The sequence below is a fragment of the Physcomitrium patens genome, chromosome 11, assembly GCF_059467195.1.
Source record: "Physcomitrium patens ecotype Gransden chromosome 11, ASM5946719v1, whole genome shotgun sequence".
NCBI lineage: Eukaryota > Viridiplantae > Streptophyta > Bryopsida > Funariales > Funariaceae > Physcomitrium > Physcomitrium patens.
In genome coordinates this window covers 4,039,741-4,064,783 of record NC_143420.1, presented here as the reverse complement: position 1 = coordinate 4,064,783, position 25,043 = coordinate 4,039,741, and the positions used below count along the sequence as shown (strand labels likewise).

Sequence of the window (25,043 nt, the reverse complement as noted above, 5' to 3'; positions counted from 1 at the left end):
CTGTGCTTTATGTTTTTCATACGGACGGGGATGAAGGTATTTAATAATGAAAATGGAAATCAACATTTTGACAACTTTTGAAAGGTTCTGAATCTTTAAACTTTCTTTTCTGTCAATTTTCCCGTTAATTTTCAAAAATGAGCATTTCAAATGTGTAAATGTAAATGCATTATTGTCTAGGTTCATTTCAAATCAAATCTCAAGCACCAATTTTGTATGCACTGTAGAAGTTGAAGCAGTTGGATTCATATTTAAATATTAACAAGGACTTTTACTATAAAACATTATTTATGTGGATTCTTACCATTGTTGCTGTGATAGCAACACCCATTTCTAACCGCACCAACCTTTAAATTCTTCATGGTCAGTACAATCCTCTTGAATGCAAGGATTGCTTTCTAATTTTTGTAATTTGTAATATTAACCATTTTTCCTTTATGTGGATAACATTGATTACATGGATTCAATTTCATCATTCCAAGTGCAAACAGCGGCTACCACATTTACTTATTCACTTAAATGGTGTTTGTGGCTATTGTACTCCTTCATTGTTTGTGTGTGTATGTGTATAAATACATATACATATACATATATACACCAAAGATGCATATAAACCTTTCACTTGCCATGTTGTAAATAGTGTTGATAGAGCAATACTTGTTTAAAAGTTTGGAATCTTGTGAAGGATTCCATTGCCCATGTTCTTTGGGAAAAAAAACACACACATTGCATTTCAAAAGCTTAATTTTGCTCACCCATATTGTTGAATAAAATGATCTTTAACTGCATAGCATTTAATGGTTTTGACCTTTGTTTCAACTTGTAATTAAATTTTCACATTATAAAAAGTGCATTTTAATGCTGAAGACAAATGTACCTTTCTAGTAGTGTTCTTATCAAGAGTGAGCTCTAGAGGGATAACTCAATGTCTCACCATTTTACAAACTATTGTTTCCGAGGCAAGTCAAGCCAAATATTCTGATTCAATATGGGGGCATTGCAGGAAAGACAATTGAGCAAGAAAAACAAAACAACAAAAAAATCTTCAGAAATTGTTCAGAAAATGTGATAAATAAGGTGGGTGTGACAAGTATCCAATGATTGGATGATCAAAGGTTTCTCTTAAAAAGGAGGGCGAGTTAGTTCTAAGAGCGGCTATAGGGGCAGAACGGACATGGGGGCGAAGGCCGCGGCGGCAGAATGGCAGGGGAGCACCCCCTACGACGCCCCAACGTGCCACAAACTGGCTTCTGAGAAAGGCTTCCTGTGTGACATCTGTGTTCGAGCTCGTTTACACACAGAGTGCCATCTTTTCTCTGACTCTTCCCCCCCCCCCCCCCCACTATCGTAACCGTGTTGCGCCTCGGTGTTCGCCGCCTCCTAGAGACGCGTGGTGGTTTGCTTCGTCAATGCACCCATGGCACCGAGAGCCGTGCCAACTTTGACTGCAATTCAGACTACAATTGGGGGAGTGCATTGCGGATGGCGATCTGGGAGGTGTGAAGGATTTGAGATGAGGGAAGACGATGGCATGCTGACATGGGTACAGGTTTTTCAAGCTCAGTGGTACACAGATGTAAGTGTGGTCGGAGTGGAGAGACATCGGGACATGCAGGGTGTAAATATGTGCTTATGGATATATTTATGGCTATATATTTTTAGATGTGTATGGGGCTGAAGAGATTCGCATGGCGTTTTTAGCAGGATTTTTGGAGTTCGGTGAGCTATGTTTAGGGCTGTGAGGGCGGTATGAAAATCGTTTTAGAGGTTTCTGGCTGTGTGATGACGTTTAGGAGCTGGGTGGAAGTCTTAGACCGCCGAACAGGAGCAGTCTGCATCTTTTGTTCTCCAGTTTACAGAAACTCATGTTTCGCTCCTGTCTACACTAGGAAATTAATACGCTATCTAGTACGTTCGAAAAATTAGAATTGGGCTTCTCTGAATTCTATTACAGCTGTAAGTGTAAATTGCAAATTTTATGTCTGTTGTTTGCACTCGCCTGTTTCCTGATTGATTTGGTACCCCGGTTCGAATGCTGAATTTTGGGGTGGGTAAATTTCAATGGAATAGAAGTGATTCCCCTTACTTTTCCATGGACTGTTTGCTGGTGGAGAGGTTGTAAGGGATGGACGGATTTAGTTTCAGTCTCTTGCGAGGGACCAGGTTAAGGTAAGAGGGGTAGGTCTCCAAGGTGCTTACTATCGATCTTTTTCTGCTGTTGGGTGCGGAAGGAAGTGCTGGTTGCGTATTTTGGGCTACTCAAGTTCCAGCGTCACTTTCTTTAGGCTTGTCTGTGCAGAGTCTAGCTCTGCTAGATAATAGTAAGGAGCGGTATAATTGTTTTGATAGAAATTGGAGCCTTTGTGTTGGGCAAATCCCTTGCTCTTGACGCAGTCGTAATTTCTTTTTGTTTTATGACACTGAATCTTTTTTGTTTCAAATCCTCTCCACGTTCTTCATGCTGCCGAACATCGTCCAATTGCTACGTGCTAAAAATTAGATATATGAAAGAGGAGACCTGTAAATCATGAAGAAATGGACGTCATGAGGCAGTTTGTTGGTTACTCCAACTTATCTCATACTCACGTTTATACCTTTGCTGCAGTGAATTTTGTTAAGTTCCTTCATTCCTGGAGCGTAAGACGGAGCTCAAGGTCTCTTTGCTGTGCGCTGAACCCGAGTCTCCACATTCACCGAATTGGAGGCAAAGGAACGGCAGAATCGGAGAAAAGCTTGCATCTTAAGCTTCACATCAATGTCGAAGGATGTTTAAGTATTTACCTACAGTGGGTTGTTTCTAAGTTATATGCGGAGTTGTTGTGAAAATATTTGAGTGGGTTCCCGCAAAAATGAAATTCCAAATGAAAATGAAGAGCGAGCTTTGTCGGACTTATAAGTATTGGCTTATATTGTTAGTATTGTGGCTCTCTGGTGTTACTCAAAGAGAGACTGGGGTTCTCATTGTTGATGCCGATTGCATTCCTCCCAATGGATGTAAAGCCCTAGCATATTATAGACTGAAACAAGGTGATGATCTTGAGAAATTGCAAGGGCGGTTCCAGACAAACAATTCTGAAGTGCTGGCCTATAATCCTCAACTTGTGGACGCCAATTCAATCCAAGCTGGGACGAATATTTATCTTCCCTTTGACTGCTTGTGTTTGAATGGCGAACTCGTTCACCGATTTTCTTACACGGTAAGCGAATAATTTACCGCACATTTGTGTCTGCATCTTCGCAATGTCCCTTGTCCTGTTCATCTTATGTTTTGATGCTGCGGAGTCAGTCGTTGTTGCCAACATTATGAACACGTAATGCGCTGGAACCCAGCCTTTGGGTTAACTGTTCCATTTAGGAAGGCTCTTACGAGAATTGTGTATTGCAGGTCACAACTAACGATACTGCGGAGAAGGTTGTGGATGTCACCTACCAGAAGCTGACGACGGTAGGGGCTGTCAGATCTGCCTCGAATTCGGGCGACCTCAGCTCTATTTATTCAGGCCAAAGTCTTACTATTCCTGTGAGATGCTATTGTGGTGATCCGAATGTGGACCCTAAATATGGTCTCTTTAGCACATATGTGGTGCAAGCCGACGACCAGCTTACTAGTCTTTCAACAAATTTTAGTGTGGACGCGGATGTCATATCAAAATTCAATTCTGACACTAGAAATCTCTCGCCCGATTCGATTATTTTTATACCATCGAAAGGTAGGTCTGCATTCTACTTAGATGGTTGTAATGTGTTACCTATTCCTTCCGTAAAGTACTCAATAATGTCGAATCTGAACCATGAGTCAGTGTATTATTTGTACTTTTGGGATTGACACATCTGAAACTAATCTAGGTGTCATCCGTCTCATTTGGTTTTCTTAAATTTTTTGGACTGCTTCGAAATTTAAATGATTGGAGTTATGCTCGCGTAAGTGTAACCGTTCCTCGTATGGTTTTTCTATATAATGAAAACTGTTCCTATCTCAAAGTAAATTTATGTGTATTTGAGCAATTCCTAAACCATGGTTTGTTGTTTAGTGGTCACATATAACTTGGCTCACATGTGTAATTAATTAGGTTTCTATTTCTGTTTCTCTTTGCAGCTGCGAATGGATCGTTTCCCCCTTTTTCTGGGTATGTCTTAGGCACAGTTCACTGGAGTAATTTATTTTTTGGTGCGCGTTATGGTGCAGTTGGTCTCTTCTCAATGTTTTACACTCCTAAGCCCACTGCTGCAGCTAATGTGATGCTTTCCTTAGTTGACATACCTGTAGCATGTCACTGCTCCTACAGGCTGTTTTACATAGTGTAAATCACTAATAATCTACATGGTCTGGTCCTAAATTTACAGTCGTTGATGCCTGGTGGTGTGCAGCTCCAGTGGTGGTGGCTCAAGCAGTAAGCGTCCAAGGGACCGAGATTTCTGTTGTTTGTCATTAGATGCATTGAAATGAAATGAATTGAAAAGAATTAAGACAATGATTTTAGTGATTCTTGTGTGCTTTTCCTTTCGTAAAGTTTCCACTAAGGTTAGCCTTTCTTATGCTGATCGGGACTCATCTTTTTTGGTTCTCAGGATCAAATGTTGGCATCATTGTGGGGGTTGTAGTTGGAGGGATTGTACTTGCCGTTTTGTTATTGTTTGCATTAATATTTGGATTCAAACATTTCCGTAGACGGAAGTTAGCAAAGGAACCTACGATGCAGCAGTCAGGTATTGAATGGACACTTGCAGCGTTTTCTTTCTTCTATCCATCAATGAATCAGCTTATCTTTTGTTTCAAAGTAGCTGCTGCTTAATTTGGTATCAAATGTAGTGGTCTGACAAGTTTGAGACATTATCATCTGGAAGGACTCCAAACTATTTAATTTTGAATCATGACTGCTTAAGATACTTCAGTGTTTTCAAGTGTTATCTGATATACCTTTGTAGTTGCGTTTTCAAATATGCAGGTCTACTATCCTCTTCAAGTATGGCAGGAAGTAAGCCTTCAAGGTCTGGTTCAACCATGCTGCCAGTTCCCAAGTCAGTTGAGTTCACGTATGAAGAGTTAGCTGCAGCCACTGATAATTTCAGCTTGGCTAAGAAGATTGGTCAAGGCGGGTTTGCCTCTGTTTACTATGGTGTCATCCGTGATCAGGTTATTATCTATCACATATCCTGGTAGAAAGGAACCCGTCTGTATGTAGTTATTTTATTTAAATAGTTAATATTACATTTTGTTCTCGGATTAATTTCATTTACTCTCTTGTTCGCATATGATTTTTGTGGTACATGTTCACTTTATTGAACTACAAGCTAGGGTTCTACTATTTGATTTTTATTTATTTACTTATTTATTTTTTGGTCTACAAATTTCATAGGTTGTGTAGTAACAAGTAAAAGGTTGTCACTTAACTCATCCTTCGAATTGTCAATCTGATTTTGTAGTGCTCAGAATTTGAAAATTCAGGAGAAGTTTTGTTGTGCTATTATTCTTGTGTATCAAAAATGTGCAGAAGCTAGCCATCAAGAAGATGACCTTGCAATGCACCAAGGAGTTCCTGGCAGAGTTGCAAGTTCTAACCAATGTTCATCATACAAATTTGGTAAGTGATTCACTCTCTGTTATCCTCACGTTCTGTATGAATGATATGCTTCAATGGGGTCACATTTGACATTCCCCTGTCCCGCAGTTATTTTCATTACATTCGAAGATCGTTATTGAGCATTCATTTCTACCGTAACCTGCCTTAGTGAGCTGAATGCCATATATCTTAATATTTGATTGATTGGTTCCAATTCTTCCATGTACTGGTATCTTTACAAGTATGGGGATCTTAGAGAAAATCACGTCCATATTTTGCCATCATGAGATGTATGATGGAGTGCAACTTTGGCATCTGGATGTTCGTTCAGGTACAACTAATTGGTTATTGTACCACAAATAGTTTATTCCTTGTGTACGAGTACATTGAGAATGGAACTCTTGATCATCATCTTCGTCGCAGAAAATCTGATGGTAAGCAGGGGGTTCAAGTGTGGCCGGTTTTTGTCTTTGAAGCAAATGTCTAGGAGTACTGACTTTTAAGTCAATCCAAATACGAGGTTTTTAGATAAATCCTGCAATTAGTGATCGCAATTGATGAAATGAAAGTTTGTTGTTTTCTTTCTCATTGTGAATTTTCTATTTTGGACTATGTTAGTAGTTTGTGTTAATCTCTATTTTAGGGTCTTATTAAGATTCAAGTGCTGGTAGTAATGCAAGCCATTCAAGTCTTCAGTTTTTATCTTAAGTACATGTAGTATCTTAGTGATTGCACGTTACTTACTAAATTTTGTTGTCTTTTGTTCGGGTAGATAAGCCGCCACTTTCATGGTTACAAAGAGTTCAGATATGTCTAGATTCGGCTCGTGGTTTGGAATACATTCATGAGCACACCAAACCAACATATATACACCGTGATATCAAGTCGGCCAATATCCTCCTAGATGATAATTTCCGTGCCAAGGTCTGACCAAGTTCTCTTAATACTCATTGATCTTAAATATCTAAGTTTGTATGTTCTCCATGTAGCTGAAGTCTTCCATTTTAAACATAGTCTAGTGGTGCCTATTCTTTGCAGGTGGCAGATTTTGGTTTGGCCAAGCTGGCAGAGGAGGGAACTGGTACTGGTATTGTTGGCACGTTCGGCTACATGCCACCGGAGTATGTCTTTTCTGTCACGGGTTCCTTGGGAAATCATCTATTTTAATTTTAATTTTAAAAATTTGGAAATGGAGTTTTTGGGCTGCTTCATTTACAGGTTTATGTCCGCAGACTTAAATTCTTCTAATGAGTGAAGCAGTAAAAGTTGCCACCAGCTACTCATGCAAGTGCTATTGTAAGGTTTGATTTTGTGGGATATCCATCCAGTAATTGATGTGCTCAATGATGTTACTCTTACCTTAACATTAGTACTAGGACTAAGCTTCATACTGGTTTTCAGATACGCACTTTATGGCGAAGTGTCCCCGAAGTTGGATGTGTATGCGTTTGGAGTCGTTTTGTTTGAGATTATCTCTGGGAGAGTAGCTATATCGTCTGCACTTCCGTCAGAAAATGACCAGCAATCTCCAGCTCAAAATCGAGAAAGCAGAACGCTCACATCTTTCGTACGTAATTTCTCTCTTGAAATTCTTTTATGTAATTGTGGATCCATTGTTCAAGTAGACAAGTGCAGCTTTACGAGTCGTCACTTAGTTTCTGTCTGCTATGTTGTGTCCATCAAGTAGGAGCATATAAAGTGCCATATTCTGATAAACTACAAATTATTTCTTCTTAATGGCTGATGCAGTTTGAGCCAGTACTCAACGATCCAGATGGCAAAACATTGCTCCCCAAATGTATTGACCCTGCTCTCAACGGCGAGTATTCATTAGACGCTGTTTGGAAGGTAAGTGATCTTAAAGCTTCACTTTCTGAAACTAAATGGAATAGAGGCGTTTACTTGTCGCAAATTATGATCAATCCTCTGCTCAACATGATGATTTTTCGTGTTGACGTTCCATCACGCGTTGCCACTGCTCGTGTCCTACTTCTAACGAAACGATTCCTGTTTTGAGTCTTGATGTTTTTAGTTAACAAAAGAATGTTTGCTTCCTATTCAGATGGCACAACTGGCGAGACGGTGTACTCATCAATCGCCTGACATGAGGCCAACCATGAGGTTTGCTGTAGTGCAATTGATGACATTAGCATCGGTTACACAAGAGTGGGATGTTGGTTATTTCAGCCGAGCTAGTAGCCAGTCACAGCCGCCATCGGGTAATGACCAATTATAATTTAATGTTTTGAAGTTTCTTTGGAAGCGGGGTATGTATACTTGAGGTGAAAGTATCTTTAGCAAATACAGACTGTTTCGCTATCATCGTCGTCAATCATACCTTTCAGTCTGTCTGTAATCTTAATATCAAACATCTTTTCGAGATTTGGAACACTTCATTGCATTCTGCTTTGAGCTATTTCCGCTGTTCATACAGACAACCATTCTTTCCAAATCATTAATTTCTGAGTTATTTGTGCTTCAACATTCAAAAATTTATGCATTAGAGCAACTTAATGATCTGATTCTCAATGTACCTACCACTACCAACCCTATCAACTAACATTGACAATTTCTCTGCTTTATAACCATACAAAGCTTCCAGTTAAGCAGGTAGTAATATTTGTTTTGGTAATTAATAGATTATAATTTGCCTGATCTTCCAGACAATGTTTACAGACTTACCTCTCTACATGGGTCGAACATCAATTGATAGATAGCACGCCTGTAATCCCCTCATTTGACTGTAGACTATCACCGAATGTAAGTGTTCATACATGTAATGTTTTACTTTTTTTTTGGGAAAACGTAATTATGATGTGAGCTGATGTGATAGTGATCATTTAACACAGATCCAGCATTTTGAATTCTCCACACGAGACGGATGTCTATATCTGATATCTCGTAATGGCATATTAAGTTCCCTATGGTCACAGAATTGAAAGCTGCAGAACAGCCAAGACTCCAAAGAGCTTCCGTCCGAAGCCTGTCTTAGCAGATTTCGCAAGATGAGAGCACTCTAGCACTCTTCCTGAACAAAATGCCTACACTGAGCTCAATGGGTTCGGTCGTTTACTTCCACAAGAAGTGGATAATTAGTATACTAAACGAACTTTCGAATGAGAGATTATGGCCAATGCAGCTTAGCATATTTGCGACTCGGATCACCAGATGTCCACTCATCTTCTTTGCAATCGTATTGACATGGCATGTTGAACCAACACATTTGGCGTTTCAACCTGCGCCGGCTTTTCTCCACGTTCACCTCGTCGTCTTCATCTTGGTACCTGAGTGTTCTCCAAATGGATTTCGGGAACCACCACCACCACAACAGAGAAAAAATCAGGAATCCCAGGAACACCCCAATCATCAGCCTCTTGATCTGCACCCTCTGTTGCGAGTAGATCGATTCCTGCAACTCCGAGTCGCTGTGTGATCCATCAGTCAACACCTTCTCGGCGCTGCCGTCGGGTGCATCGGAGACTGCCGGCGATGGGGCTGGAGCGGCGCGTGTTGAGGGATAATCCATAAACCTCGGGGAAGATGGATGGTCTATTGGATACGAATCGATTGAATGTCTGAGAGATTCTTTCACTTTTTTATTGAAGCCCGCGAACTTGTCTTTTGCTCCCACCTGTTGTGCTTCGGGAAAGACGCCTAAAGGTAGGGGGCGGCCTGAATCGTAAGCTGCTTTCTTCGGTGATTCATTGGTTGATTTATTCCGCAGGAGGTGCTTGTTGTCCTTGTAGGAGTTTGGATTTGGAGATCCTTGGTCCCTGCACTTCGTGGACGAATTACGAGCCATCAATCAAACTCGTCGAAGTGCTGGTCTAAATCATCGTTAAACCGTTGCGAAGCTCATCGTCATCAGGATCATTTGCTGCGTCGCATCGACACTTTCTGCGGTCATTCACCAATTTATGGCTAGCTCATATGGAGATATTACACACAATCCCGGACCTTACAATTGTGTCGCATTCCTCTTGATGAGTTCATATTATCGACCTGGCATATCATGCTGTATCCCACGAAAACAAGACTGTGGCGGAGTCTCGTAATTTTGATTCAGCAGAGATTGTTTCCCATCTCCGCAAACAGATCGTCCAGTATTCAACGTGGTAATCGTGACTTGCTTGAAGCTCGAATTCCAATACTTGAGCTATGTGCACACATCTGTAAGATCGGCAGGGGATGCCTTCAAACCGTAGGATTACCAGCCATCAGGGTTTGCAGAACACGCATGTTCATTGAAGTATCAAATAACAATGGGAAGGTCTGATGAACGTGACAGTCGAAGACGATTCTCAATTATGACCTTACTTCTTATCCATAGTCAAAAGACTCCATCGCCGAGTCCCGGATGAGCGTGTTTGGCAGGAGGGACTCAAGGGCTATTTACCAATGGATGATTGTCTCTTCATGTCATTTGATGCCTCTCCGCCTTCACACCCTTTTATGAAAGGTACATGTGAGTACCATTAAACAGAAATACACCTTGTATAGAATTGAACAGCATCACGCCATTCTGATGGCATATTTGTTCTCACAATGTTACTGGACCGTTTCTTTGGGTTGTTCTGATGTTAGGGCAAGAGAGTGACCTCGGAGAGACAATAGAGTGATGCGAAACTGTTTTTGCAGACCTAACGATAAGTTACTTGGTAAGTGAAAGCCTGACCCTAAACCACCTGCTGTAAATGATCGATGATGTGCATTTGCCAAGGTTTATGTAACATTTCACCGATATATTTTGCGAGAAGGAAGTTCTAACCCAATCTGAGCCAGAACTTGAAACTGCAGAGTTGCACCAGCTGACTAAACTACGGGGAAAGCAGAGTCAGATGTGATAAGTTTCGATTGCATTGGAGGAGGTGAACTCTTCACCCAAACTCTCTAGTTTAGTAATGTACCACTTAAAGGTTGGGTTCAGTTAAGCAAGTCAGGACCCATTATCTTAAAAACCACATTCTGCAGCGTGGACACGCACCGAAACACGAATAAATTGAATTTCTCACGGCTTCTTTTATTTCCTCTGGTTTAATTCAAGAATTTGGTTTGGTCTTTTACTTATTTCTTCCTACTACAGTGAGGCAAGGAGTTTCAAAATGTCAAGACAAGCAGATCCAATGACTAAGAAATTGGGGAATAACACAATTCCGTTTTTCTTAGGTGCAGACAACTCTCTTTGTGTTATAGCCCCATGCTACTAAGCAGATGTCAAAGGATTGTGGAATTTGCACCACCATACAAAAGCTTCCTTCACACATCTCTCATCATCATGCATCGTAAATATGGTTTCACACTGAGTCAAAAGATTTCTCAGCCTCGGGTGCACTTCTGAAGTCAAACCAGAATGATGTGTGGGAATATCCATATTTAGTTGCTTGATAGGCATTTAAAGTAAAAGCATATTTCTTAGCATACTGCACAATATTAGAAGTAACGAGTTTCACCGACGTTGTTCTCTACAACTCTGAAGATCACTCAATCTAAGAGACCCAAGCTGGAAGAGGTAACTGCAATTGAGGTCTGACCATAAATGGTTACAATTCAGCAGACGAGAGTAAATGATTTACATACAAGTACTCTACAAGCAAGAACCGATTCAGAGATTCATCGATCGAAGGTTATCAACACAAAGTTTTAAGGAACGACTTCCAGTTCCGACAAATATCGGCTGAAGAAAATGTTCGATGGATGTATTAACTATGTGAATAGCGGTTACAATGTATCATAAAAGGGGGTCCCATCGAACGTTATAAGCTACCTATGTACTCTGGCCTGAACTGAGCATACCGTATGTTCTCTGACCAGTTAAGTCCTAGCAACCTGAAAAAAATTTAAAAACTAATTTCTCTCACTAAGGGCACGTCCGCAAGGAATAGGGCCCAGATCAAGCTGTTCTACGCCTACATACATAAAAAATTCGTAACCTTTAGAGGAGCTTACGTTAGCAAACCTCCCTAATTCATTAGTGCCGTCTACTGACGATCAGTTTGCCAAATTGCCTACAACATCAAGACCCCCGTAAGTGCACTTAGTCTTGTTAATCTTGTTCCTGATCTTTTGGTTGGCCACAAGAGCTGGAGCTTTTTCAGAACTCCTACTTTCGCTATACGAACGATAGCTATCACGGGAAATAGAGATTAGGCTCAAGCTTCTACAGGAGATGACATGGTCTCCTATGTCCTAAAGATAAATTATCTTTTCATAAATTTGCGGAAACTCGTGAAGATGATACTGAAAGACTTGTGGCTTCATGTGTAACGTGGGAATGCGGGCAACACATACAGAAAGTATGATGTATTTTATCTGCGAACACCAGCCCAAATTGGACATCTTCTCCACCTCAGAATCGCCAGCAGCTGGATCTCTGTCATCACCAGCTTTCTTGTGGATACACGAGCACAAGCTGCAACTTCACTTGCTTTCGGAACAGTAATTTGGGCTTCGTCGAATGCTGCAGCCAACCGCAGGCAAGCGGCCAGAGTGACACGCACGCCTGAACTTGAGAGAACATCTAGAGCCATGGTTCTGGTTGCCTTGCGAAATATGCGCAACGCAAGGGGAACTGTACCAGGGCTGCTCAGGTGCAGGTCCCAATGCCATTTTGCAAGCATTCTCATTAACCTGGAAGTGGATAATACCGCCTGTTGCTGGTTTCGTGGAAACGAAGGCCTCATCTGTGTGCGGTCCTCCATTCGATGGCGCTTAGTGGAAGATGTTAACAGAGTGGTGAGAGCTCTGCTGCTGGATCGGAACGCTTGGGGTTGAGATCTGATACAGTCTCTTGTTTCAAAGAAGGGATCCTGATGTGCGTGAGTAGGACTAGTTCGACAACCAAGAGAAGAGGAAGAAACACTGTCGCACTCGCACTGCAACAACAACCACAAAAAATTGAGAAGCAGAGCGTTGGCAGTGGTCGTATGTGACATTTTCATCTACTGGGAACGGCATGCCTTACCTGCAAAACCTTTGCAAAACACCGGATACAACACTTTACAAAGGCCCAAATTTTCAAGGACTTTTGATCAGGATGATCTAGTCTCTCCATTGGTTCACCACTCGCTGTCGACTTCTGCAGTCTTACTGCTAAACTAGTTCATTTCAGATCGGACGAAACTTCAGTAAGCCACAGTGCAATATAGCCAGAGCTAAGTCTTCTGCTACTTACAGAAAGCAGTCCGCTTAATTTATAGCTCTTAGGGGAGAGACAGAGAGACAGAGAGACAGAGGAGGGGTTGACACTTTCCAACTGTATCACTCCTGAGGAACGCAAACTAGTCAAGTGAGGTCGCCATCTTACACTTGAAAGTTTCACTCATTACCTGGCTATGAGTAGCAGTTCTCTTGACATCCTCCGTCGTTCTAGTAGCAATCTGTTTGCTCTGTGGAGAAGACTCTCCTGAGCAGCACTCGAAGGACCGCTTCCTCTTCAGCGATTGGCAGATACCTGAGGACGGACTCGCTTGATCACTTCTGTTACTTCCCATATCTCCACTGCTCAGCTGAGATAGGCTACTCGCACAAAGTGAAGGTGGAAGCGTACCCTCTACACCTTCTACACCCTCGCAGATCTTACGGATACTTGAGGAGCAGCCACTTTCACAGACCGAGTCTGACCGCTCTACTACTCCGGGAATTAGTCTCAAAGCTACTCTTCGACTATCCAAAACGGTTCCGTCCTTGTACGTGGTGCACTCGCCCTGGGACTCTCCTTGTGAGCAGTCTGTACAAAATCCTGTAAGAGGCGTGGGGTTCGCCCCAGATATCCGCCATGGGGTTGAGATTCCACATGTTCCGCAGAGAACCGACCGTGTGTGTCTAGCCACTAAGAAGTTGGCGCCGTGAACCTTAGCATCGCAAGTCCAACAAATGTAGGCTTCATCAGCTGAGCAATATAAACATGCTACACTGTCGCACAACTCGCATCCTCTATGCATCTTCGCCATCGGTCACTTCTGTTCGAAGATTCTTCGCTCACATGCTCAAATAGCTCCGCCCTTCTTCTGTCTCCCTACTAAACCTTTTATCTTCAAAAATCACCTTAAAAAATATTCCCTTGATCTTCGACCAAGAATCCCACGCCCTTTTATACAACTTTCTTAACCACACTTAAACCTCTCCTGCTCGATTCGCAGTCTCAATAATTGAATGCCCCGCCCAAGACGCTCAAGGCTGTATAATGTGCTCACAAGAACGTCTCTGCCTATACAATCCAATACCATCAGCATGCACCGCCGCATGAACTAGCGGCACGGAACTCTCCAATCACCGGTGATCTTAGGTCACTCTGTAACGAAAGAAGTTTTGCAGACTCCAATGTGGCTCTAGAAATATACCTGTAGTCCACTATACTGATTCCTAGACTCGACTTCAAGACCAAAAACCGCCTCCGATCTCACTCAAACACTTGGCGTCCCGCTCATAAAACGATTAACCAACACACGGATGCGACCCAAACTCTATTTTGAAGAACTGTTCTCGTCACAAACGACTGCACCGAACCGCGAGTGAGCCAGCATCCCACCACGTATACCTCCGCGCAATTTTACAGTTTGAATGGACTCTAAGATTCAACCATGGACCGCTTTGAGGAGGTGGCAACAAGGGTGCAGGAGTCGCTGATGACAAAGACGAAGGTGATTGTCGTGGCAATTTGGGGGATGGTGATGGGGCGCAGGTCACCAACAACTTGCGGAGGCTGCAGTTGTTGTGCAAGGGGAACTGGAGGCCATGGGGGATCGACAGCGACGAACGAGGACTGGTCCAACGGAGGACGGACTCGGGGGGGGGGGGGGGGGACGACGGCTGACGAAGGCGGTGGCCGCGGATCACCACATGCGCGAGCGAGGACGAATTCTAGCCACGAGACTAGTTCGGCAAATATCCACAGCTTTGGCAGAGCGTACCGCGTTCCACGGGGCCGAGAATTCGGTTCGGGCCACACCTTTGAACCAATGGGGGATGGGAATAATATCTGGCCATCTTCGCAAGAGCCTCGGGCGCGAACCCAGCGCCGCAGCTGACGAGTCCCCCCTCCCGCACCGCGATGGTTTCCTCCAAAGTCCCACTTTAGCCTGGGACCTTTCCCTTTTGGTCTTCGCGACGGATTGCCATTCCCAACTTGCGCGCTCGTCGGAACAATCGCTGCGGGCCAGACTGCTTGATCAACAAGTTCGTTGCGCGTAGTGTGGCTTGTTGGCCAGATTGTCATTCACCGCAGCCATTCAAGAAGTCCCTCACGACCTCAACAAAATGGCACAGACCACACTGTCCTGAATCCAAGCCCTTCATCGCTTCGGCTTCGATGCCGCCCGAGCAGGGTGTGTCGTTTTTACTGGCATCGCATGCATGAAGCTTTCGGAACTTCTGTCTATTATTTACTACTTATTTTTCCTTATATTGTTGTTTAATTTCTGTCTGTGGCATGATGAGCGACGTCGAACGTGATATAACTGAGGGCTTTCTATTACACGAGATCGGGGACTCTTTGACGACAACAACGACGATCGGTAACTTGACGGAGACGTTGGTCAACCCGTCGTTGATTTTGAATGCACTACGTCAACGGTCAGCTTTGGATATGAATGTGTGTGTGTATTGGATTTTGTATTGTGTAGGAAGAGTAATTTTATGTTAATATGTTTCATACTTTATTCAAGTAATGGTAGTATTTGAGGCGTGTTTTAGTAATGTGGCTTGTTTAAGTATTTGGAAGCTTGATTTTTTATTTTTGATTGTTTATTGTAAGATAGATAGGTAATTATGATTTTGATTTATGAAATACATGATAATATATATATTTATATATATATATATATATATATATATATATAGAATGTGAAGTTTGTTTATTAATAGATCTATAAAAAGATATCCTAAAGTGTTGATGAAATGCATTATTAAGATAAAAAGTTCAATATTCTAAATATGATTATATAAAATTTATAATAATATTAACAAATCTAAACTAATATATGTAGATTTATTTTGTATATAATGAAATTGTATTGTGATAGGGCAAGGTTTTTTTTAACAAGTACAAACTATTATGAATTGAACAACTTCATAAATGATATATGATATTTTGTGTTTTTTAGAATTTATATTTTTTTATTTAATATTAATCAAGGAGTTCTTTGAAGTTGCTCATCTACTTAGACAATAAACATGTAAAGACAAATTTAAGAGGAGCTAAGATGCAATAGTGGCATTTTTAGGTTCTAAAATGGTTTCTACTTTAATCCTTATTTTATATATATATATATATATATAATTTTAAAGTTTTTTTTTTTTTTTTTTTTTTTTTTTTTTTTTTATTGAAACAAAGATATCAAGTATAGAATTAGGTACAATTTTATTAGAAATAAATGTAGATGATAGACTTCATTGTATTATACTTTATTTTTTAAAAAATTAACAGTTAAGATTAATTATAAGATCCATGACAATGAAAGATATAGTTTAAAGATGCTTAAAAATAACAAAAAACTAATACAAATGATTTTTTCTTTTCTTTTAAAAAAATTTCCATTTAGAATTAGTGATAAAAAAATGTGTATCCTATTGTAATATGAAGACTAGTTGATTATGTAAAAAGTTGGATTATTAAAGGCTCACTCCATTTATTATCTAAAAAATATATTAATCTAATTATATAATAATTACAATTATTGCAATCAATGAAGACTCATCCTATATTCTATATGTCTCTTCTCAAGCTTTCTATGCAAATTAACATACTAAAAAAAATTACTATCAATTCTTACTAAATTAGATTAAAACTGAGAATTAAAAGTGGTAGAAGTCTTGGATTCAATGAGGTACCAAAATAAATTGGATTATCTTGTACATTGGTGCACATATGATATTAGTGAAGAAATGTAGGAGCTATATAAGAATCTTGAAAATTTATTGATTTTATTTTCATTTTTTTTTAATGTTATATTAAAAATTTCTATGAAATCCAATAATTAGCTATTGACAAATAGATGTTATAAATAAAGAAGAAAAAATTAATAAACAACTTATAGAACTTTTTTGTAAAATAGAGAATTAACAATTAGCACATCTATTTTAAAAATAGTCATTTGTAATATTATCAAATGAAGCCTTTACTTTCTTCTTTCTATAATAATATGAAAATGTATTGACTTTTGAGTTTTGACTAGATTCATACTCTTAATATTTATTACATTATTTAATAGTAAATTTTTTGAAATTTATAAATTGCATTGTTTATCAATAATTTAAACCAATTGGAGTATTTGTAAATCCAAAAGGCATGACATTATATTCAAAATGGCCATAACTATTTTAAAATGTAATTTTTTACTATCTTTTTTTTTCTTAATACATACCAAAATATAAAGCAAAGGATAAAAATTATTAATAATTTTTTTTGAATGGACAATAATTTATACACATTTGCATGTATGTATTTATTTTCTTTACAAAAAAAATTAGTAGTATATTAATATTTTTTTTCTCAAATACATCTTCTTATTTTTTGTATTTCTTTAGAATTCTATTAAAACCTTAATTTAAATGAATACTTGGTGATATATAAATAAAAAACAAATCTTTTTCTTTCGCAACTTATATAAATGTTCTAAATTCTAAAAATTAGAAATATGATTCTTTTTGAATAATATATATATATATATATATATATATATATATATATATATATATATATTGAAGTTCTTAAATAAGAAAAGAAGAAATTAAGACTAGAAGATATAAAATCTATATAAATTTTATATCTTTCTAATCACAATAAATCTAAAATAAAAAATTATTGAAGATTTTATAATATTAAATATTACTAGACTTTTATGACATTTTACAATTACTTCTACTTATACAATTTTGTAGGTGACATCTTCTAAATATAAAAATCTTTTGATTTTTAACTTGTACATGTATATATTTGACTTTTTTTTACTAATGATATCTTATGAAATATTAAAAAAAATTAATAATAACAAAAAAAGATAGAAAATTTTAGAAACCAAAAGACAAGTACATTATAATTTTTAGGTCTTGAACAAAGATATACTAAAATATGTGCAAAGGATTTAAAGATAGTATAGAAATTTCATAAGATGATATGATGCAAAACTCCAATTGCACTATTTCTAATATTACTAAGCAAATCTTTTTTTGATACATAGTCTTCTTTTAAAATTATACTCCTAATATAGTGATTTTTCTTCTTTTTAAGATAATATTGAACAATATAATTTGGTTCTTTATAATAGATGCAAAATCATTCTTATTTGCATCAAGTTTTTTCTTGTTTTATAATAGATTTAAAAAGCAAAACAAGTCATGGATGTACATATTTATCCTGATAACTATTTAGATAATAAGAATAGATAGAAGTGAAAATAGATAAATATGATATTATCTTGTGGAAAGCTTTTTAGAAGCTTCATAGATGCTACTTTGCCTTTATACATGTCTATAGGTGATTGGTAGGTTGAAAAATTAACCAACAAGGACGTCGTGTGTCGACATGTTGACCACTTGTAGTACAAGTTGGACATATGCTACACACCTAGGAAACTTGCCTTGCAAATTACACATGTGTCTTACAAGTTGGATGCATATTAGACGTCTTATAGCATATTGCCACATATTTCTTAGTTAAGTAGTATATATAGAGGCAAGAATAAGGCCTTATTCACTCTTGTCAACTCTTTTTTTTGCTTTTAGTCTAGTTTCAAGAGTCTTATGTTTTTTAGTCTTTGGCAATAGCCATTCCAATTCTTTCTTGAATATACATACTTTCTTCTATTTTGTCACTTTTTTTTTGACATAGATTCCACGAGTTTATGTATCATCTTCTTGTTTGTGTCATTGACAGATTGACAAGAGTGCACATACAATATTATAGCTTTGTCCTTTCTTGATTAAAAGTGGATTACCCCTTTTTCTTGATAATGCATAAGAATACTAGAAGCTGTGGATTACCTTCTTCTTAACTGATATTATTTCTAGATTTTTTTTTCTTGATTCTTGAATATTTTATTCTGTGAGAATAGACACCTTTCTTTTTATTCTGCTAGTATGGTAGAGCTTACTGAAATGAAGAGTGGAATGGCTCAAATGCAAGAGTAAATGAGAGAGTTAATGCTTGGAATGTATCAACTCAGTCTACCACCATAAATAGCAATAAGATTATCAAGCAATGAAGATATAGAGATGATTGGACTATACCAAGCCATACTATTGCTCCTACAATGGAACATTGTTCAAGTTTCAAGGAACCAAAAATTGGATTGCTTGAGAAGTTTGATGGCACAAGTTCTAAGTTTTGAGGATTCATCAATCATGTACAACTAGTGATTGATCTACAACCTCAAAGTTATCCAATTCAAGGATTACAAGTCAGATTTATTGAAACACTACTTTCAGATTCTACTTTATCATAGTTTTCATCATTTCTTGAATGACGTGATCCAATATTAGATAATTTGGAAGCATTCTTAGTAGAGTTTCAATCTATGTATGGAAAACATGATGCAATCTATGTTGCAACCAACAAAATTTGTATCTTGCGATAAGACAATTAATCAATGATATTATATGCTTCATAATTTTTACAATTAGCGATAGATATCAAGTGAGATGATGCAACACTCATCAGCCAATTTTTCTATGGATTACAATATGAAGTAAAGAAATTGATGCTTAATTTATCTGATCCTTAGACATTGAGTCAAGCAATTGACTTTGCTATGAAATGTGACAATCAGCTTTTTGAGTTTCGATTTGAGAATCACACAAGAAAACCTCAATGTTATTATAATTCAATGACAATACCAATGACTTCTCAATCTAAACATTTGAAAATAAAAGACATGCAAATTGATGCAGTACATTTTAAACTTCTTATTGAACAAGAAAAGACTCATCATGGTCAAAAAAGACTATATTTATATTGTGGAGAAGCTAAGGACACTACTCAATATTGTCCAAAAAAATGATGCAACTACAAAATGAAGAGTACTGCTGTCAAAGTTGAAAACATGTTGGAAAATAAATTTGTCCAACTACAATAGGGACCATGCGGCTGGAATCTTATACAATTCCTAATAAAGGTCCTATTCTCTCCTCAAAACCCTCTCTTTGTTTTATAATAGATGTGTGTTTAGGATCTAATAATTACAAAGCCTCTGCCTTAATAGATTCAAAAGCCTGAGCTTGTTTTTTAGATGAAGAATTTGTTAAAAGTCATAATATACAATTTAAACAAAAAACTAAACCCTTATATGTAGAAGTCATAGACAATCATTTCTTATCTTTTGGTGATGTTATTCTTGAAACACTTCCTATAGATGTAGTAATAAATGGTCATAATAGTCGTATAATTTTTAATATAATTAGATCTCCATCTAATCCAGTCATTTTAGATTTATATGGCTAGAAAATATAATCGTGTGATAGATTGGATTTCTTATAAACTTGACTTTTTTCAAACATCATCAAGAATTTTTCTAATCCAATAGAAAGCCATGACTCTAGTATAGCCAAACTTGTATTTGTAGGTGCAAAAGATTTTTTGCATGCTGCAAAAGAAAGATTGTCTTTTGTTATTTATGCCACACACATTTTAAATAATAAAAAGATTTCAAGTAAAATTCCAAGTCAATATCAAGATTTTTAAGATGTTTTTGAGAAGAAGAATACAAATATTCTCTCGGAGCATTGTCGATATGATTGTTCAATCGATCTTAAAGAAAGAACTCAGCCGCCATTTGGTCCAATCTATAGTTTATTACAATATGAGTTCCCTAAACTCAAGAAGTACATTGATGAAAACTTGGCCAAGAATTTCATACGCCATTCAAAATCTCCTACAAGAGCACCTATCTTATTTGTGAAGAAAAATGATAGATCATTGCAAATGTATGTGGATTATCGAGGACTCAAGAAGATTACCATCAAAAATAGATATCCTTTGTATTTGATATCTAGACTTCTTGATCAATTAAATCAAGCTAAGATTTATACAAAAATAGATCTGCAAGGAGCATACAATCTGATATGCATTAAAGAAAGAGATGAATGGGAGACTGCATTTCGAACAAGGTATGGATACTTTGAATATAATTTCATGCCTTTTGGACTCATGAATGTACCGATTATTTTTCAACATTTTATGAATGATGTCTTTCATGAATTTCTAGATGATTTTATTGTCTGTTACTTAGATAACATTTTAATCTATTCTATGAATGCAAAAGAACATGAAGTTCATATTTTTCGTATGTTACAAAAATTTAAAGATGCGAGATTGTATGCTAAGATGGAAAAGTGTGTATTCCACATTACTCAAGTTGACTTCCTAAGATTCATCATTTCAAACAATAGTCTAATGATGGATCCTAAAAAAGTTCATACAATCATGGACTGAAAGATTCCAAAAATAATAAGAGATGTACAATGCTTTTTGAGATTTGCCAATTAATATCGGATCTTTATCAAGAACTTTTCATAAGTTGTAGCGCTACTTATATGCTTAACTTATAAGACAAGCTCGAGTGGAATAAAGAAGCACAAACATCACTTGAAGCTTTAAAAAAAGTTTTTATTTTTGTACCAATCTTTTATCACGATGACTTCTCCAAAGCTTTTTTTATAGAGACAAATGCATCTGACTTTGTCTTGGGTACAATCTTATCATAAATAGGAGCACATGACAAACTTCATCCTAAAGCTTTTCATTCAAGAAAATTTTCAGTAGCAGAGATTAATTATGAAATCCATAATAAGGAACTTCTTGCAATTGTGGATTCTTTTCAAGAATGGTGTCATTATAAAGAATGCACTTCAAGTCCAATCATCGTTGTCATATGGCATGATTTGCTATCTGAAAATACACTAGGTATCTAGTTGTAGAGAGTGTAGCTTAAACCTTTATATGAATCTTGTCTTACCTTCCAAAACTCCTTTATTTTGCATAAAACTCAAAATATAACAAAATCCCTTCAAAACATATTTTTCTCACAAAGGATTTTCTTTTCCTAAACTTTAGAAATTCATAACTCTTGATCTAACCCTTCAATTTGTTTCAAATTTATAGGATAGGTAGAATTCACCCTTAACTTTTATCACAAAAAAAACTAACTACAAATTCACTTCTGATCTTTTGGCATCTAAGAAATCCTAACAGACACTCTAAACCCTATTTACAAGAATTCGAGCACTATTTTCTTAATTTCTCAAGAACCCAATACTCAAATGTCATAAAAATTATGTAAAAAATTTACTAACATGAAATTATACATTCCTTGAAATTTTGAGCTACTACCTTGTCAAATTGCTGAAGATATAGCTAAAGATACAACCACTAGTAAATCGGGTCACTTACTACTCTTAAATTGCATGCAGTGACTTCAAAATCCAATAACTCTTTCTCTTCAAATTAAAATCCAGTAAGCAGTCTATAAAAAGTATATCTACAAAAATGCTCTCTCCAATCGCAGTCGTCGATCCTCAATTGCTATCCGTACGCGTGCGTTATGCCAAAAAGAGTGACAATAGCTCCCAAATCAATACCTTAAGTTTGAGCGCCTATATCTCCTTCATATAAACTTCAAATCATACAAAACTTGCACCAAAACCATAGCCAAAAACCTAAACTTGTTGACCCTAGCCTTCAAAGCTCGAATGGCCTCGAGAAACTAACCCTAATTCCTAATATGGCCTTGGGCAGCCTCCTCAAAGCCCATTGGTCATGATTTTTGACCAATAGGAATGGAGATTTTCATCATTCATCTCCATTCATCTATATTGGTGCCCTTATTACTCCCTTTGCTACCAAAACGCTTCTTTAATCCTTTTTCTTATAATATTTACATAATTTATGCTCTAAACACCAAATAAAAGAACCAAAATAAGTTTTCAAAAGCCACCAATGTCTAACAAAGGTAATTCTAAATATTTAAAAGTTACTATCAATCCAAACCAATATTAAAAGCCACTATCAAAAAGAAATTAAAGTTATACAAATTCTATAGTAATCTTTTTAAACAACTTCTTTTCAAGATAATAATCAAATTATATTCTACAACCAACTAAAATCTACTAACATGGCTCTTACCATATTACTTAATAAATTATATATTAAGTACATAATTACATTATTTTCATATAATAGCCGAATCACAACATGACACCGTGTATAAGGATCATAAAAACCTCAAGTATTTTATGTCAACATGTATTTTGAAATATTGCTAGGCTTGTTGGAGCATGTCTTTATCGAGATTTGAGTTCAATATCACTTATTGGTCAAGAAAACAACAAAGTTTGTCTGATGCCCTTTCTAGACATTGTTATTTTACACCAAAAGAAAGTAAAGCAGCTTTTGATCAACAAAAGATAATTTTATTGAAGCCAGAACAATTTCATCTTCAAGCAATGAAATCAATATTGATTCTTGATTTGACTTTTTTCAAGCAAATCCAAGCAAGTATGTCTTCACATCTTCTTACTCATGATATTAAAAACAATTCCTCTGAGTCTCAAGATACTTCCAAGTTTGAGTTCAAGGAGGACATACTCTATTTCGAAGAATGCTTATATATTCTAAAAAGAGAAGCATGATTACGTGCTCTTGAAGTTCATCAAAATTTCCTTGCAGCAGGGCGTTTTGAATATAATAAGACTTTGGAGCTTATATCTAGAGATTTTTAGTGGCCTCAAATGTGGAAGCTATTAAAGAATTTGTGCAGACATGTAATGTTTGTTCAAGATCAAAAACTCCTCGTCATGGACCTTATGGACTCATCCAACCATTACTTATATCAAAACAATCATGGTCTTCTGTCTCTATGGATTTTATCATGATTCTTCTAATTTCAAATTCATATGATTCTATATTTGTGATTGTAGATTATTTCACCAAGATGGCACATTTTGTACCATGTACAAAATCTATCCCATGTGAAAAAATAGCTAAACTCTTCTTTGATAACATCTATTGCTATCATGGATTACCAAGGGATATTATATCAAACAAAAGAACACAATTTTTATTGAGATTTTGAAAGAACTCTTTTCAAGATATTGAAAGTGGATATAAAACTATCTTCAACTTTCTACCCTCAAACTGATAGACAAACAGAATGGATAAACAAGTTTTAGAGTATTATTTGAGGTGTACCATCAACTATCAACAAGATGATTGCACAACCTTTTTGCCATTGGCAGAGTTTGCTTACAATAATTCAGTACATTCTTCTACTCAACAAACATCTTTCTTTGCCAATTATGGTTATCATCCACGATTTGACACCTTTGACTTTATAAAAATTGATAATCTTGTGACAGAAGATGTGACAAATCAATTGTCAAAGCTACAAGCAATAATAAAGGCACAATTATAGAAATCTCAAGAACGACAAAAAGCCAATGTAGATGTCTATTGTAAGAAATAACCTCAATTTTATGTGGGGGATAAGGTATGGTTACTTTGTTACAATATTAAAACTATTCACCCTTGTGACAAGTTGAATTATTGTAGGCTAGGACCATTTCTCATTTGTGAACAAATCAACTCAGTTGCTTATTGATTATACCTATCGGAGTCTATAAAAATCCATCTTGTATTCTATGTGTCTTTACTTGAGCCATACAAGACAATGGATATACAAGAAAGGAGACAAATTCTACCACTTCATATAGAAGTGGAGAATAATGAAGAATTTGAGGTGGAAGAAGTCTAAGATTCAAGGCAGCGCCAAAATAGGTTAGAATATCTGGTACATTGGTGTGGATATAACATTAATGAATGCACATGGAAGCCATCTAAGAATCTAACAAATATATTAGCCAAAGTTAAAGCATTTCATTAATGACATCCATCAAAACCAAGATAAAGAGTCAAGAAATTCTTTGCTATAAAGCAAAGAAAGCCCAATGGAGATTTCATTCTATCTTATATTATTTTTTCTTTAGATTTTTTAATCCATAGGAGATGGAAGACCAATAACCAACAAATTCAATTTAAGAGCTATCATTTGTTGAGCTACTAAATAAGACATTGCGACTATCACAACCTTTGAGATGACAAAATTGAGATGAAGATCCTCAAGAATGACATATTCTTTCTTAAATAGATAGTAAGATACAACATGTTTGGTACCATGACCTTGGAAGGAACTCCTAGTGTTTAGTGATACTTTTGGAGGTAAGAACCACTCTTGATGGTATTACTAATGTTTTGTTTGAAAGAAGTTAAGAAGGCCTCAATAATGATCAAATATCAAGGTGGTTTTTTTATCCTAGTATGGAACATTATCGATGGTAGAAGGAACCTATCAACTACCTTCAAAGGGAACAAAGATCAAAGTACGTAGCAAATATAGTTTGGTGCAACTTGGACTTCATCAATATGTAATCACCGCTCCTTGTGGAACTCGTCTCTAGAAGAAGAGGTAATGCCACGGACATACATATTTATCCTGA

The 25,043-nt window shown here is 37.0% G+C and overlaps 3 protein-coding genes and 1 long non-coding RNA gene across 7 annotated transcripts; 2 read left to right on the top strand and 2 right to left on the bottom strand.

Moving 5' to 3' along the window:
- The first annotated feature begins 1,267 nt into the window (after positions 1 to 1,267).
- Positions 1,268 to 7,952, top strand: LOC112288437 (chitin elicitor receptor kinase 1). Of its 3 annotated transcripts, none has more exons than XM_024532596.3 (14): positions 1,268 to 1,576; positions 2,606 to 3,197; positions 3,386 to 3,710; positions 4,097 to 4,127; positions 4,369 to 4,391; positions 4,570 to 4,707; positions 4,947 to 5,134; positions 5,493 to 5,582; positions 5,893 to 5,995; positions 6,334 to 6,485; positions 6,600 to 6,682; positions 6,963 to 7,128; positions 7,311 to 7,409; positions 7,624 to 7,952. In XM_024532596.3, the coding sequence occupies exons 2-14, from the start codon at positions 2,850 to 2,852 to the stop codon at positions 7,795 to 7,797; spliced, it is 1,920 nt and encodes a 639-aa protein (XP_024388364.1). In that variant the 5' UTR covers positions 1,268 to 1,576; positions 2,606 to 2,849; the 3' UTR covers positions 7,798 to 7,952. The 3 variants fall into 3 exon arrangements, with proteins under 3 accessions (XP_024388364.1, XP_090110266.1, XP_090110267.1); XM_090254140.1 differs by lacking the exon at positions 1,268 to 1,576 and adding an exon at positions 1,597 to 1,956; XM_090254141.1 differs by lacking the exon at positions 1,268 to 1,576 and adding an exon at positions 1,982 to 2,169.
- LOC141045914 (uncharacterized) lies at positions 3,783 to 9,930 on the bottom strand. 2 transcript variants are annotated; one of them, XM_090254143.1, is made up of 3 exons: positions 8,244 to 9,930; positions 6,306 to 7,983; positions 3,783 to 6,096 (listed from the first exon to the last, which is right to left on the bottom strand). In XM_090254143.1, exon 1 carries the CDS (start codon positions 9,361 to 9,363, stop codon positions 8,686 to 8,688), a length of 678 nt encoding a protein of 225 aa, XP_090110269.1. In that variant the 5' UTR covers positions 9,364 to 9,930; the 3' UTR covers positions 3,783 to 6,096; positions 6,306 to 7,983; positions 8,244 to 8,685. The 2 variants fall into 2 exon arrangements, with proteins under 2 accessions (XP_090110269.1, XP_090110268.1); XM_090254142.1 differs by having other exon boundaries at positions 3,783 to 7,983.
- A 150-nt stretch (positions 9,931 to 10,080) lies between these two features.
- LOC141045913 (uncharacterized) lies at positions 10,081 to 11,658 on the top strand. The gene is made up of 3 exons (XR_012218490.2): positions 10,081 to 10,219; positions 10,344 to 10,429; positions 10,734 to 11,658. It is a non-coding gene; the product is annotated as an uncharacterized LOC141045913 (long non-coding RNA).
- On the bottom strand, positions 11,237 to 13,510 carry LOC112288438 (uncharacterized). Its single transcript, XM_024532599.3, has 2 exons — positions 12,887 to 13,510; positions 11,237 to 12,433 (listed from the first exon to the last, which is right to left on the bottom strand). Exons 1-2 carry the CDS (start codon positions 13,508 to 13,510, stop codon positions 11,867 to 11,869), a joined length of 1,191 nt encoding a protein of 396 aa, XP_024388367.1. The 3' UTR covers positions 11,237 to 11,866.
- Positions 13,511 to 25,043: the final 11,533 nt, after the last annotated feature.

What these genes read in the sequence shown, in the direction of transcription:
- LOC112288437 (XM_024532596.3), top strand. Translation starts at nt 2,850, where the DNA reads ATGAAATTCCAAATGAAAATGAAGAGCGAGCTTTGTCGGACTTATAAG. An exon ending in TATTTTTATACCATCGAAAG is followed by an intron (nt 3,711 to 4,096) that starts GTAGGTCTGCAT and finishes TTCTCTTTGCAG; the next exon opens with CTGCGAATGGATCGTTTCCC. An exon ending in CATTAGACGCTGTTTGGAAG is followed by an intron (nt 7,410 to 7,623) that starts GTAAGTGATCTT and finishes CTTCCTATTCAG; the next exon opens with ATGGCACAACTGGCGAGACG.
- LOC141045914 (XM_090254142.1), bottom strand. Translation starts at nt 9,363, where the DNA reads ATGGCTCGTAATTCGTCCACGAAGTGCAGGGACCAAGGATCTCCAAAT.
- LOC112288438 (XM_024532599.3), bottom strand. Translation starts at nt 13,510, where the DNA reads ATGGCGAAGATGCATAGAGGATGCGAGTTGTGCGACAGTGTAGCATGT. An exon ending in GAACTGCTACTCATAGCCAG is followed by an intron (nt 12,434 to 12,886) that starts GTAATGAGTGAA and finishes TTGTTGTTGCAG; the next exon opens with TGCGAGTGCGACAGTGTTTC.